Source organism: Habropoda laboriosa, unplaced genomic scaffold, assembly GCF_001263275.1.
Source record: "Habropoda laboriosa isolate 0110345459 unplaced genomic scaffold, ASM126327v1 scaffold291, whole genome shotgun sequence".
NCBI classification, from domain to species: domain Eukaryota; kingdom Metazoa; phylum Arthropoda; class Insecta; order Hymenoptera; family Apidae; genus Habropoda; species Habropoda laboriosa.
Window position 1 is genome coordinate 451078 of NW_017100515.1, and position 12130 is coordinate 463207.

At 27.4% G+C, this 12130-nt stretch overlaps 2 protein-coding genes across 2 annotated transcripts; one reads left to right on the top strand and one right to left on the bottom strand.

Moving 5' to 3' along the window:
• The first annotated feature begins 181 nt into the window (after window positions 1-181).
• On the top strand, window positions 182-3282 carry LOC108576409 (vesicle-fusing ATPase 1-like). The gene is made up of 8 exons (XM_017939401.1): window positions 182-294; window positions 717-941; window positions 1019-1646; window positions 1730-2224; window positions 2299-2589; window positions 2655-2839; window positions 2922-3080; window positions 3165-3282. The coding sequence occupies exons 1-8, from the start codon at window positions 182-184 to the stop codon at window positions 3280-3282; spliced, it is 2214 nt and encodes a 737-aa protein (XP_017794890.1).
• Window positions 3283-8075: 4793 nt separating this feature from the next.
• On the bottom strand, window positions 8076-11609 carry LOC108576466 (serine/threonine-protein kinase STK11). Its single transcript, XM_017939474.1, has 6 exons — window positions 11266-11609; window positions 10569-10689; window positions 10006-10191; window positions 9721-9857; window positions 9241-9584; window positions 8076-8236 (listed from the first exon to the last, which is right to left on the bottom strand). The coding sequence occupies exons 1-6, from the start codon at window positions 11607-11609 to the stop codon at window positions 8076-8078; spliced, it is 1293 nt and encodes a 430-aa protein (XP_017794963.1).
• Window positions 11610-12130: the final 521 nt, after the last annotated feature.

Genomic DNA, 12130 nt, shown 5'->3' on the forward strand with positions numbered 1-12130 from the left:
AAGAATATTCTGTATTTGTATAATAAATTACTTAAAAATTATTATGTATTCTACGTAATAAATGTATAGAATATTTAATTAAAAGTACATTCACAAATAATTTGTACCACCCCCTCCTAGTTTCAAGTTTCATCAATACTTGTAACTGTGGAAGTAACATACTTTCAATAACTATTATTCAATGATAAATTTTATTCTTTTACAGAAGATGAAAGCAGTAAGATGTCCTACTGATGAACTCAGTATTACAAATTGTGCTATAATTAATCCAGATGACTTTCCATATGATGTCAGGTAAAGATGTCATCTTCTGATTAATTCATTGATTTGGTACCTATAATAAGATTTAAAGCTTAAGTGACTGCATATATATACATAAATTTGGATAAAACTATAAAGTAATTTAGTTGAAATGCAATTAATTGCTGCTTTTATTTGTAATTGTTAACTTTATCAAATTAAATGTAATAAATAATTTGCAAAATTAAATACATATAATATATGATTAATAATTTCAAATTAATGTTAATCTATATTTCTTATCATATAATTTAATTTAATGTTACAATAATTATGTAATAAATTCTACTTTTAACTTATAATTTGAATAATTAAATTTCTCTTTTTATATTTTGTTATTAAAATACATAAAATACTTAAAGAGATATTTTCAATAAATATTATAAGAAAAGCTGTAATATAATTATATTTTTTAGCCATATTGAAGTTACCACTGCACCAAATTATCATTTTGTATTTACTATAAAAAGACATAATGAAGTACTTTCGGGAACTGTGGGATTTAGTTTACCTCAAAGAAAATGGGCTACTCTTTCTCTTAATCAAGAAATTGAAGTTCAAGCTTATCATTTTAACCCTACTTCAAGTACAGAATGTTTATGCACAATTGTGTTGGAAGCTGACTTTTTACAGAAGAAATCGTATGCACATTATATCAAAAGTTAAATGAAAATAAAAATAATATTGCTGATATAGTTTATAATATAATTTATTTCAGGATTACTTTGGAAGCATATAACACTGATGAAATGGCTAAAGATTTTTTATTACAATTTTCGGGACAGGCATTCACCGTGAGTCAGCAGTTGGTGTTTCAGTTTAAAGATAAAAAAATGCTTGGTCTTGTGGTTAAAAGTTTAGAAGCTGCTGATCTTTCTGCTATAAGTTCTGGACAAAATACTGTACCCAAAAAGACTCAAATGGGACGTTGCTTGGGTGATACTGTGATACAGTTTGAAAAAGCAGAAAATTCAAGTTTAAATCTTATTGGTAAAGCAAAAGGGAAAGTTGTTCGTCAGTCCATTATCAATCCAGACTGGGATTTCCAGAAAATGGGAATTGGTGGACTGGATAAAGAGTTTAGTGCTATTTTTCGAAGAGCATTTGCATCACGAGTTTTTCCGCCAGAGATTGTTACACAATTGGGATGTAAACATGTAAAAGGAATTTTACTTTATGGTCCTCCTGGTACAGGCAAAACATTAATGGCACGACAAATAGGCACTATGTTAAATGCTAGAGAACCTAAAATCGTCAATGGCCCTCAAATTTTGGATAAATATGTTGGGGAAAGTGAAGCTAATATTAGGAGATTATTTGCTGATGCTGAAGACGAGGAGAAAAGGGTATAAAGATATTTTAAAATTTCATTAAGTATTTTGCAGAGATTTTATTAATATATAAATGACAAATAAACTTTAATGTTCAGCTTGGGCCCAATAGTGGATTGCATATCATTATTTTTGACGAAATTGATGCTATTTGTAAATCTCGAGGTAGCGTTGCTGGAAATACAGGAGTTCATGATACCGTTGTAAATCAATTACTTGCAAAAATTGATGGTGTAGAACAATTAAATAATATTCTTGTTATTGGTATGACTAATAGAAGAGATATGATTGATGAAGCCTTATTACGACCTGGTAGATTGGAGCATGGACGATTTCAAATCCTTAATATTCATACATTCAGAATGAGAGATTATAAGAAAATATCACCTGATGTTGATTTGAAAGAATTAGCTACACTAACTAAAAATTTTAGTGGTGCTGAATTGGAAGGTTTAGTTAGAGCTGCACAAAGTACAGCTATGAATAGGTTGATCAAAGCTTCTAGTAAGGTAGAAGTAGATCCAGCTGCGATGGAAAAACTTATGGTTTCCAAAGCTGATTTTATTCATGCTTTAGAAAATGATGTTAAACCTGTAAGCAACTTAATGGGAATTAATAATAATAGGTAACAGTTGATCTATTATATATAGTATACTCTAATTTACAGGCATTTGGTACAAGTGCAGAAGCATTGGATCATCTTCTTATACGTGGAATCATTAATTGGGGTAAACCTGTGGTAGAAATTCTATCTGATGGTAATTTGTACATTCAAGAAGCTCGTTCCACGGAAGGTTCAGGTCTTGTATCAGTTCTGATAGAAGGACCGCCAAATAGTGGAAAGACAGCCCTTGCAGCTCAAATAGCTAAAAATTCTAACTTTCCATTTGTCAAAGTATGTACACCAGAAGATATGGTTGGTTTCACAGAATCTGCAAAATGTCTTTCAATTCGAAAGGTAGGTATATTTAATTGGTCTAATTAAGTTAAATTATCTACATTTAATATGCATTTTTTTTTTAGATATTCGACGATGCATATCGTTCACAACTTAGTTGCATCTTAGTTGATAATATTGAGCGTTTGTTAGATTATGGCCCAATTGGACCAAGATATTCTAATTTGACTTTGCAAGCATTATTAGTTTTACTAAAAAAGCAGCCACCGCGTGGTCGTAAATTGTTAATAGTCTGTACCTCGAGTCGCAGGTAACATATTTATTAATATAATAATACCTTAAAATTATAGTGATGATGAGTTTTATTAACGCGACTAAAATATTTTCTATAGGCAAGTTTTGAATGATATGGAAATGTTATCAGCATTTAGTACAACTCTTCATGTACCTAATTTATCAACTCCTGACCATCTTATGAGTGTTCTAGAGGAAGTAGATCTTTTTAATAAAGAAGAATTGACAAGATTACATGGCAAATTTCAGGGAAAACGGTATATTTTTATTACAAATTAATAAATATTAATTATTATATAAATGTGACTATCAAACACATAATCTGCACATTTTTGTTACAGAATATTTATTGGTATAAAGAAATTGCTGTGCTTGATAGACATGGTACGTCAAGTGGAACAAAGTTACAGAATTCCGAAATTCCTTTCGAAATTAGAAGAGGAAGGTGCACTAGAGTAATAAGTATTTAAAATTGTAATTATTTATATAGAAATGAATTAGATGTCGTTTACGGAATAATCATACACAATAAATACGTAATAAACAGGTTTGCATTTACATGCATATTAAATATAAATCAGTTGAAAAAGAATTAGATGCAATTGTTATGACAAGGTACATATGTGTCATAGAAGCAGATAAAAACAGCATTTGAATTATTTATAAAAGTTGTGCATATATTTTACTCAAAAATTGCATTTCTTGTTACTTCTTTTAAGTGTCTCTGCCAAATATGCAGTATTTATAATTTTTTTAATTAAGTCTGTTACATATTTCTGCTTAATAATAATTTATGCTTTAAGGTAATTTCATTAATCTAAAAAGATTATATTACAAATGTACAGTTAAAATGTAAAAAAGAGAAGCTATAATAGCCAAAAGGTAAAACTTTCTTTAGATGGTAATAAAATTAAATATTCGCAATAGCATATTACATATATTCTAAATTATTGTTTTGTTATTGAAACTGAAAGTTTAACTTATATTGAACGCAATGGTTGTATATGAAATAGATATTATATGTTGTTATATCTGTATAGAAATGAAAATTATTTCTGCAAAGTGCAGAGAAATGCTTCCTTTAGTTTTAACTTATGTTCTACAACAAAAAATAGATTTATTCCATATCAATAACAAGTCTCTTTAATGATTGATATTGTAGTAATTATTTATTTATTGAAAAAATTTGTTATATGTATTATAAACAAATACTTTTAAGCCTCCATTTATACATAATAGTCATCAATATAACAATTTATTGCAGGATTATGGTTACTTCAAAGTTTATGGTGACTATTATTGTAAATGTATGTGTGTATTCTGTTGTGATGTATATTAGTAATTGCAATTTAGTATTTATTAGAGGTAAAATCATTCCAAGAGCATAATATTCACAGATATTTGTGTTATTATTAATATTTTAATGAGAGTTATAAAAAGAAATAGAGTATTTTACATACTTTACATTAATTGAAGAGAAATGGAAATTATTTTAACTTTACACAGATCATGTTTTATAACAATTTATCTGTATATTGTGTATGTATTAAATGAATAGTTTTATCTAATTTATCATATGTATATAGAGTTAAATCCTCTATAAGAAAAACTGTATATCATATTAAATTTCTTGTTATGCTTAATAAACATTGTAATTTGAATATCTCCATGTTTATGAAGACTATGTATGTGTTAATATAATGCAATAATAAACTTATGATTATATGCAATATATGTATAAAAGTTAAACAAAATTAACTTACATACAGAGTTATAACAAAATTATTATCTTTCACAATTAATGGAAATTAATAATGTATAAGTTAAAAATAAAGTATCATAACAGTGTTGTGTTGTGTATGTCATTACTATTATTTTGTCTCTATACTTTTTATACAAATTCTAGTATATTATAGTTCAAAATTGTAAATTAATTACATTAATATTGTAGAGAGTAGTTAACGCACAGGCACAATTTCTCTCTCTCTCTTACTAGATATTACACTTTTTATTATTTTTTATTCTCTTATTTTTCTCATATACGCTTTTTTTTACGTCCTTTTCTGGACTCTCCTCAAAAAGAGTTACCTACCAATTTTTCATTTTTCTCTTTACGTCACCGGGGCCTACCACAGTCACGCTAACTTCAGCTCGCTACCATTCGTGCAATATTAATCGTTTTTTATAAATTAATGTTTAACACGCGGGAAATTGAAATTTATACTCAACCGTCTACGGCTCGGTCATCTTGACTCTTTCGATCAAATGTGGAGAATACAAATGTACAAAATTTATACGATATACGTAAAGCGCGACACATAATTTACATACATTAAATGTTACATGTAATATAAATTGCGCACGTAAAAGACAAAGTATTATAAGAACTCAGTAAAAAAAGAAAACACCAGTTGCTAATCAAACACATATACCCCTTATTTTCTCGAGCAATTACAAAATAGGTACTTTTATACAGGTGATCTGGTTTTGAGTAAAACCATTTCAGTATTCATCCTTTCAATTTTGAATAGATCAGGATCTTTCTCACGTTGTCATCCAATGCGTAAGATCTTTGCAGAAGTTCGAGTTGCCTTTCCCAGATACGAAATAAGTTATCAACGTCGTCAAATTCACTAAAGAGATCTTCAATATTACTGACATTTGTATTCGAATAGAATGCAGTATACCTGGACATTCTCAACCTTCAGGATTTCCCACTTCTTCTTGTCACAAGATCTTATTTCAAAATCATATTTTCACGCTTAGTATTTCAATCTCCTTGTGTACTGAGGCGGACCCGTTGTTTTCGGACGATTCCATATTTACAAGTGCTCTAGAAACTCTTGTCATATTCGAATGATTGTATATTATGTACAATCATTCTTTTCTATGCACGTGTATCACATCATATCACTATTCAATGTAGATTTAATATTTTTATTTAATTTTAATTAATGTTTAGTTATCATTTGGTTCAAATTATTTACTTCTATAGAAATATTAAGAAATAGGCAGAATAATTACTAAAAATAAGTTATATTTGTTATAAAAATTCTTGTGTTTTAAATCTTTTATAATTTGAAGTAAAAACTTTAAGGGATTAATACATTGACTGTAGTACTTTGCTTACTTTTTCAATTAGAAATTTGTGTTAATAGTTAAAGAATAAACATACAATTAGTGCAATAAAGTATAATATTTAGAGATACGCGTAAAAAAAATATTAGGGAACATAATATACCACTGGTATATAAAAATAGTACGCATATATTTTTTTATATATGTCCATTTTTTAAATCTACTACCAGTTTTGTTAATTTTATTTTGTATGCTTGTAAGTTTGATAAGTATAACAGTATTGTTAATTAAAATTAATTAACAGAGTAGTATACAAACTTGTTTTCGTTATTAACGAACATGTCCTATTTCATCATAAAATTATTATCATACTTTTCTTATTTAATATCCCACATGTGTTTGCAAAGTTACATATATGTATATTAAATTTTACAGTAAAAAGAGATTTTTAAATAAAAAAAATTTAGATTATCACATAAATTTGATATAAATGTCTATCTTTCAATTATCATTTTTTCCATTTTTCTTTGTGTAATTAAATATAATTATAATTCCTTATTTATTTGCAATATATACGAAGATAGAGGTAATATATGTATAATATGTACAATCAGAAAAAGTATGACTGTTTTTCATGTGCTTTCAGTACTTGGCAGTATTTAGGCACCTTAATTTCTCCAAGGAAAGAACAATGTATGTATATTCGTATTCTCTGTACCTTCAGTTTCACGTGATACGTAATGTTATAACATTTCGTTATGATTTTGTGTCTGTATAAATTACTTAGACGAAATAAACGTATTTAAAATAACATCAATATCGATATTATTGATTTTCGCTTATTCTAAAACGAATATTTCTTATTCTTGTTGTAATAAAATTTCTGCGAATATCTGTTTCGTGAAATAAATAATTTTGCCATAGAAGCGTATTGGATACATAATACATTTTTGCCTTAAACTGGTCGCATATTTTTCAACTAATAAATTTACAATTCGTACTTGAAATATATCTGCGTAATATGTTCATATACAAGGATATAACGCACGTCAAGTTTATCACACCCCATTGACAATACTTTATATAATATTAAAGCACGAATCTGGAATACCTAGTACGAAATTTAAAAGCAGATGTATAAATCAACAATATTACATATATCCTTAATTATACTCAAGTACGCTTTGATAATACCTATTGTAAGTATGTATGTGAAACAATCCTTATATTTTTGTATTATAGAAGAATCGATATCTGTTTTGTATTAAGTCATGTTACAAGCATTGCATTAAGTGTTTACAAGTCATCTCACGATGATAATACTATAATATATACGCAGTCTACAAACACAGATCATATTTTCTAAATAACAGTTATATATAAAATATTTTTAACATGTACATATATTGGAGTTGAGTTTCAATATTAATTAAAAACGATGTTTGTAACATGTATTGATATTATCAGCACCAAGCACTTTTTATGCTGAAATAATCTGTCTCATTCTCCGTTATAACATCGACTATACAGTTTTTATATTACAAATAGTTTGTTAATGCAGTATATAACAAATTTGTTTAATAAACAAATGTTTCTGCCTTCACTGAAAGAATATAAACGATACAAACACTTTATTTAATAAAGTCAAAGGTAATAAAAAAAACTCACGCACATTTTGTTTAAAATAATGTTTTGAATTTTCTAATAGTACGAATTCCATTTAGTTGATAATATGATAATTGTGGGAATAATATTGACAAAATTATACAGTTTTATGTGCTTTTTTGGCCTTTTTATCATCTAAGTTAACAAAAAAAAAAGGGAAAGAAAAGTTATAGAAAAAAATGTTTAACAAACAGACACCCTTAATAATTGTAACTTCATTATGGCACATGAAAGAAAATCACTTTATTTGAATGTCGAGTCATTAACCTCATAATTAATAGAGCATGATGAATTATCTACTATGACTATTTAATATTAATATCACAAATGTTTACATTTAATGTTTTCGAATTAGTTCAAATTTTATACTCAATTCGAGCCATAGCTAGGTAGCTATCCTAGCATTTCAGCATTTATTAAACTTTCAGTCATCTCCACTGCAAAGAAACTTTGCATCTGACATAGTCAGGAAAATATATAATAAAAAATAAGCATGACAATAAGTCAAATCACGATGGCTTACAAGATGGAAATTTCTTAACATTAATACATGAAATTGGTTTGCGCCACCTTCGTTTACTTTGATGTGAATTTGGTTTGCTATTGTGACTATTCCAAGTAGTTTTTTGGTCTTCACTGATTCTATCCATTTCTTGAAGCCGTTTTTCTTCTGGACAAAAAAAAAAAAATAAATGTTATATAGTACTTGTTTATATGTTTGTGTTATAAGGGTTAATCCTATTTTAATTTTTTAATATAACATAATAACTAAAGTTGATCGTGCAATATACAAAACAAAAGTTCTTTCTGCAATAATTATAATATTACTACACACAGTTCAAAATATGCATGACACATTGCAAAAGCTAATACAGAGGGCTATTCCAAAATACTGTTGAGTTAAAAATTTCAATCCCATATTCAATTTGTATATAGATGTTACAAAATGCATAAGGGCAAAACAGGGTATACACTATATAGAGAGTACCCGTTTCTGTCAGCTCGCAACATCATAGGTAGATATAAGCGTGTCATTGTTACAGAATGGTGCATGTCTTTGATAAGAATACTAGTAGTCGATTTGAAAAAGATTGTTCAGTATTCCGTTTAGAATCTGAAAAGCAAAAGCTGTATTTTATTGACGTGCTTATGTATTTTCTTTTATAATTATAATTTGTACAAATGTATTTTTTCTTCAATGATATTTCTTTATTATGGTGTGTATAAAAAATGTAGATACATTTTAATATATTTTTATTAGAAATTTCTATTGTTTTCCATTTAAAATAAAAGTCCATAAAAGTTATGCAATACACATCTCAATCGACAAATAAATACATGCAAATATTATGCTGATTTTAAAATGCAATTATAAAACATTCTCAGTAAATAAAATCAATATTACAGTTAGAGTAATGTAATTTATAAACCATTATACAAACACCATTTGTGAGCTATAATATATTAAGCCACAAATGTATCAATATATGGCTTTTATATTTCTTTAATTATTGTTTTCATGCATGCAGGTTGTAGCATGTTTATCTTACCTCTGTGTTAGTTATAAATATATAAACTAATATCAAATACTATAGCGACAAAAACATAAGCTTTTATACATAAATATAATAACACATAGCACAATGCAAAAAGCAAACATAAAAATATGCATACCGTTTAGTTGATGTTCAGTATAATACGTAGGATTGTCGTCACCTCCGTAATGATATTCCATCAGGTACGGTAGTACAGTCATACTGTGCCACTTGTGTCCTTTAAGAGGAGGTATAGGCACTTCTTCTTGTGTTCTAGGATGCCTGGATATAGTCCATGGATGTCTTTTAACTTGTTGCAAAGTAAATCTTTTATCTGCATCTTTTTGCAACATTCCTTGTATAAGAGATTTTAAAGGCTCCTCTACTTCTTCAGGTATGGTATATTCACCCTTACCTATATTTTCATATAATTTATAAATATTATCGCCTTGAAAAGGATATTGACCTGTGGTTATATTATACCTAAAAATGTTTACAATTATATTAAAAAGTGCATAATACATTTGTCTGTGAAAATTAAATTTTATTTTGCAGCTTGAAATTCATTTATAACTTTAATTAGCAAAAACAATTGTCCTTTATACAAAAATACACTTACAATGTAACTCCACTGCTCCATATATCTACTTTAAAACCAGAAAATGTTTCACAGCCATTTGCAATTTCAGGAGGCTGAAATGCTGGTGAGCCTTGTCCCATTTTACATGTATCATCTTCAGAAAACATGTCTAATGCCTAACAGAAATATAAAAAAATGTACAATTTTACATTTTATTTTATAATTTACTTTGTTGATAATAGTAATTTGTAAGTATACTATTTCAAAATGTTCAATGGTTAAAATTACATTAGCATAATAAAAAGAAATAAATTAAATACACACCTCTGCAACACCAAAATCACTAATCTTTAAAGTACCATCTAAAGCTAATAACAAATTCCCTGGTTTTATATCTTTGTGTACTATTCCTTTGCTGTAAAGGTATTCTAAACCATCCAATAACTGACAGAAATAGTCATGTGCTTGCCAAATAGGAAGCTTCTTGAGTGGTGTGCTTCCCAACATATCCTGTAAAAGATCTAATAAATAGAAATCTAATTGTTGTTAATTCCATGCAGATTTTATGAAACTGTTAAATTTTATAACATTATTATGCTATACTATGAAAAACATTTAAAAAGTCTTTTATGCTGAAAATAGTCATTCTTTTATATTTTTACAGATATTTATTAGAAAATAATGTTTAAAATATTTTTTACTAAGTTATTGAATATATAAAATAGATAAGTTTAAACATTATTATAATACAGAGTAAAAAATATTTATAAGTCTTCACAAAAGCATTCTAAATGTTTATAAATGTTAAATTAATTTTGAATTTAAATATGATTAACTATCAATTTATAGAAGTATATGTGTACAATATACTTTAAAACAAACTTTACCTGTAATCCACATACACAAAATTCCATAACTAGGTACATCTTCTCCTTTTCATCATTATATAAAACATCTACAAGGTTAATTACATTCTTATGTTTTAATATCCTTAATAGTCTTATCTCCCTGTTAACGAATGCGAACAAATAGTATTTAGAATTCTAGAATGTAATTGCATATACGACTTAAAAAGAAAAATATATATTACTTTTACATGTCAATATAGCCTTTTTTAGAAGAAAATATTATGTTAATTATAGAAACACACAATAAATTATGTCAAATGTAAAAGCAATGTTTACACTTAAGTATTCATATTTTCTAACATAAGTTGATGATAAGAATAGTTATATAATACACACAAAATGTGTTTTTGTTCCATATCTTAACTAATATTCAAAAGTTTTTTAATAAAACATTTATTCAATCTAATTATGTAGATGTTTACATTACATTCCTTATTTCAGCTTCTACATACATTCTTGTTATTTTAATGTGAATACTCTAAAAGTAAGCATTTCTTTCATTGTTTTGTTTGTAAGTAATAGAAAATACATAGAATATACATGCAAAACCATGTGATATCATGTGTGAAATTCAATAAATTATGTACATAATACAAATAATTCAAAATTCTTTTAGTTGGTTTTATTCTATGCATAGAAAAACTTAACAAAAAATATAAAAATTTGTTTATCGTACCGTTGAACACTAAGCTCTCCATTTGGGATTCTACGAAGTTTCTTCTTTTTTAAGATTTTCACAGCTCTTCGACAAAGTGTCTCTGAGTCCAGCACTTCTTTCACCTTTCCGTAACTACCTTCACCAAGAACATCACCCATAACATATTTACCGATAAATTTACATTTCTTCTTTTTTTCTTCGTATATGATCTGATCTGAATCCACCCTATGGAAGAACATGTTGAACTCATCCAAATCATAGTTCGGATCATCGTTGATCCACGTGCATGGCTCAATATCCCGAAATATTTCATTGTTGATTTCTTCTTCATCAGGGTTACATATTGTGATCCTATTGTCCATCTTTCACAATGCTAATTGGACTAAAGTTACTGAAAACCGCGCAACTTTAACCTAAAACACAACCGGCACCACCATTGTTGTGAATTACAGCTGTATATGCTACCACGGTTTGTGATAATAAAGTACACGATCGTCACCCCAGTTCCGGAACACATGTACCGGCTATACTAGCGCTTAAATTCGAAACTATTCCGCTCATGCATCTGAAAATACATATCCATTGAATCGTGTATGTTGTGTTCAGGCAAATTTGCGTTGTTCTATAACAGATATTTTAAATTTGAATAGTCACTTCCATACTTTTACGATAACATGAAAATATTGACAGTTGTAAGGAAATTTTATTCGAATTTGTTAAAAAGGAATGTATTGTACGAAAAAGTACACCTATTTTTCAGATGTTATATTTATTAAGATTTTGGTTGTATTCTTATAAATAAATAAATGATTAATAATGTAAATAATATTCTTTTTTATTATTTTGTTCTATATTGGTAAAATAACATGCAGCTGCTTTTTTA

Excerpts from the sequence above, each read along its gene's own strand:
- LOC108576466 (XM_017939474.1), bottom strand. The coding sequence starts at position 11,609 with ATGGACAATAGGATCACAATATGTAACCCTGATGAAGAAGAAATCAAC. Across the intron at positions 9,585-9,720 it reads TGGAGCAGTGGAGTTACATT|GTATAATATAACCACAGGTC; the intron begins GTAAGTGTATTT and ends AAACATTTTTAG. Across the intron at positions 8,237-9,240 it reads TACTGAACATCAACTAAACG|AAGAAAAACGGCTTCAAGAA; the intron begins GTATGCATATTT and ends TTTTTTGTCCAG.
- LOC108576409 (XM_017939401.1), top strand. The coding sequence starts at position 182 with ATGATAAATTTTATTCTTTTACAGAAGATGAAAGCAGTAAGATGTCCT. Across the intron at positions 295-716 it reads GACTTTCCATATGATGTCAG|CCATATTGAAGTTACCACTG; the intron begins GTAAAGATGTCA and ends TATATTTTTTAG. Across the intron at positions 2,590-2,654 it reads AATGTCTTTCAATTCGAAAG|ATATTCGACGATGCATATCG; the intron begins GTAGGTATATTT and ends TTTTTTTTTTAG.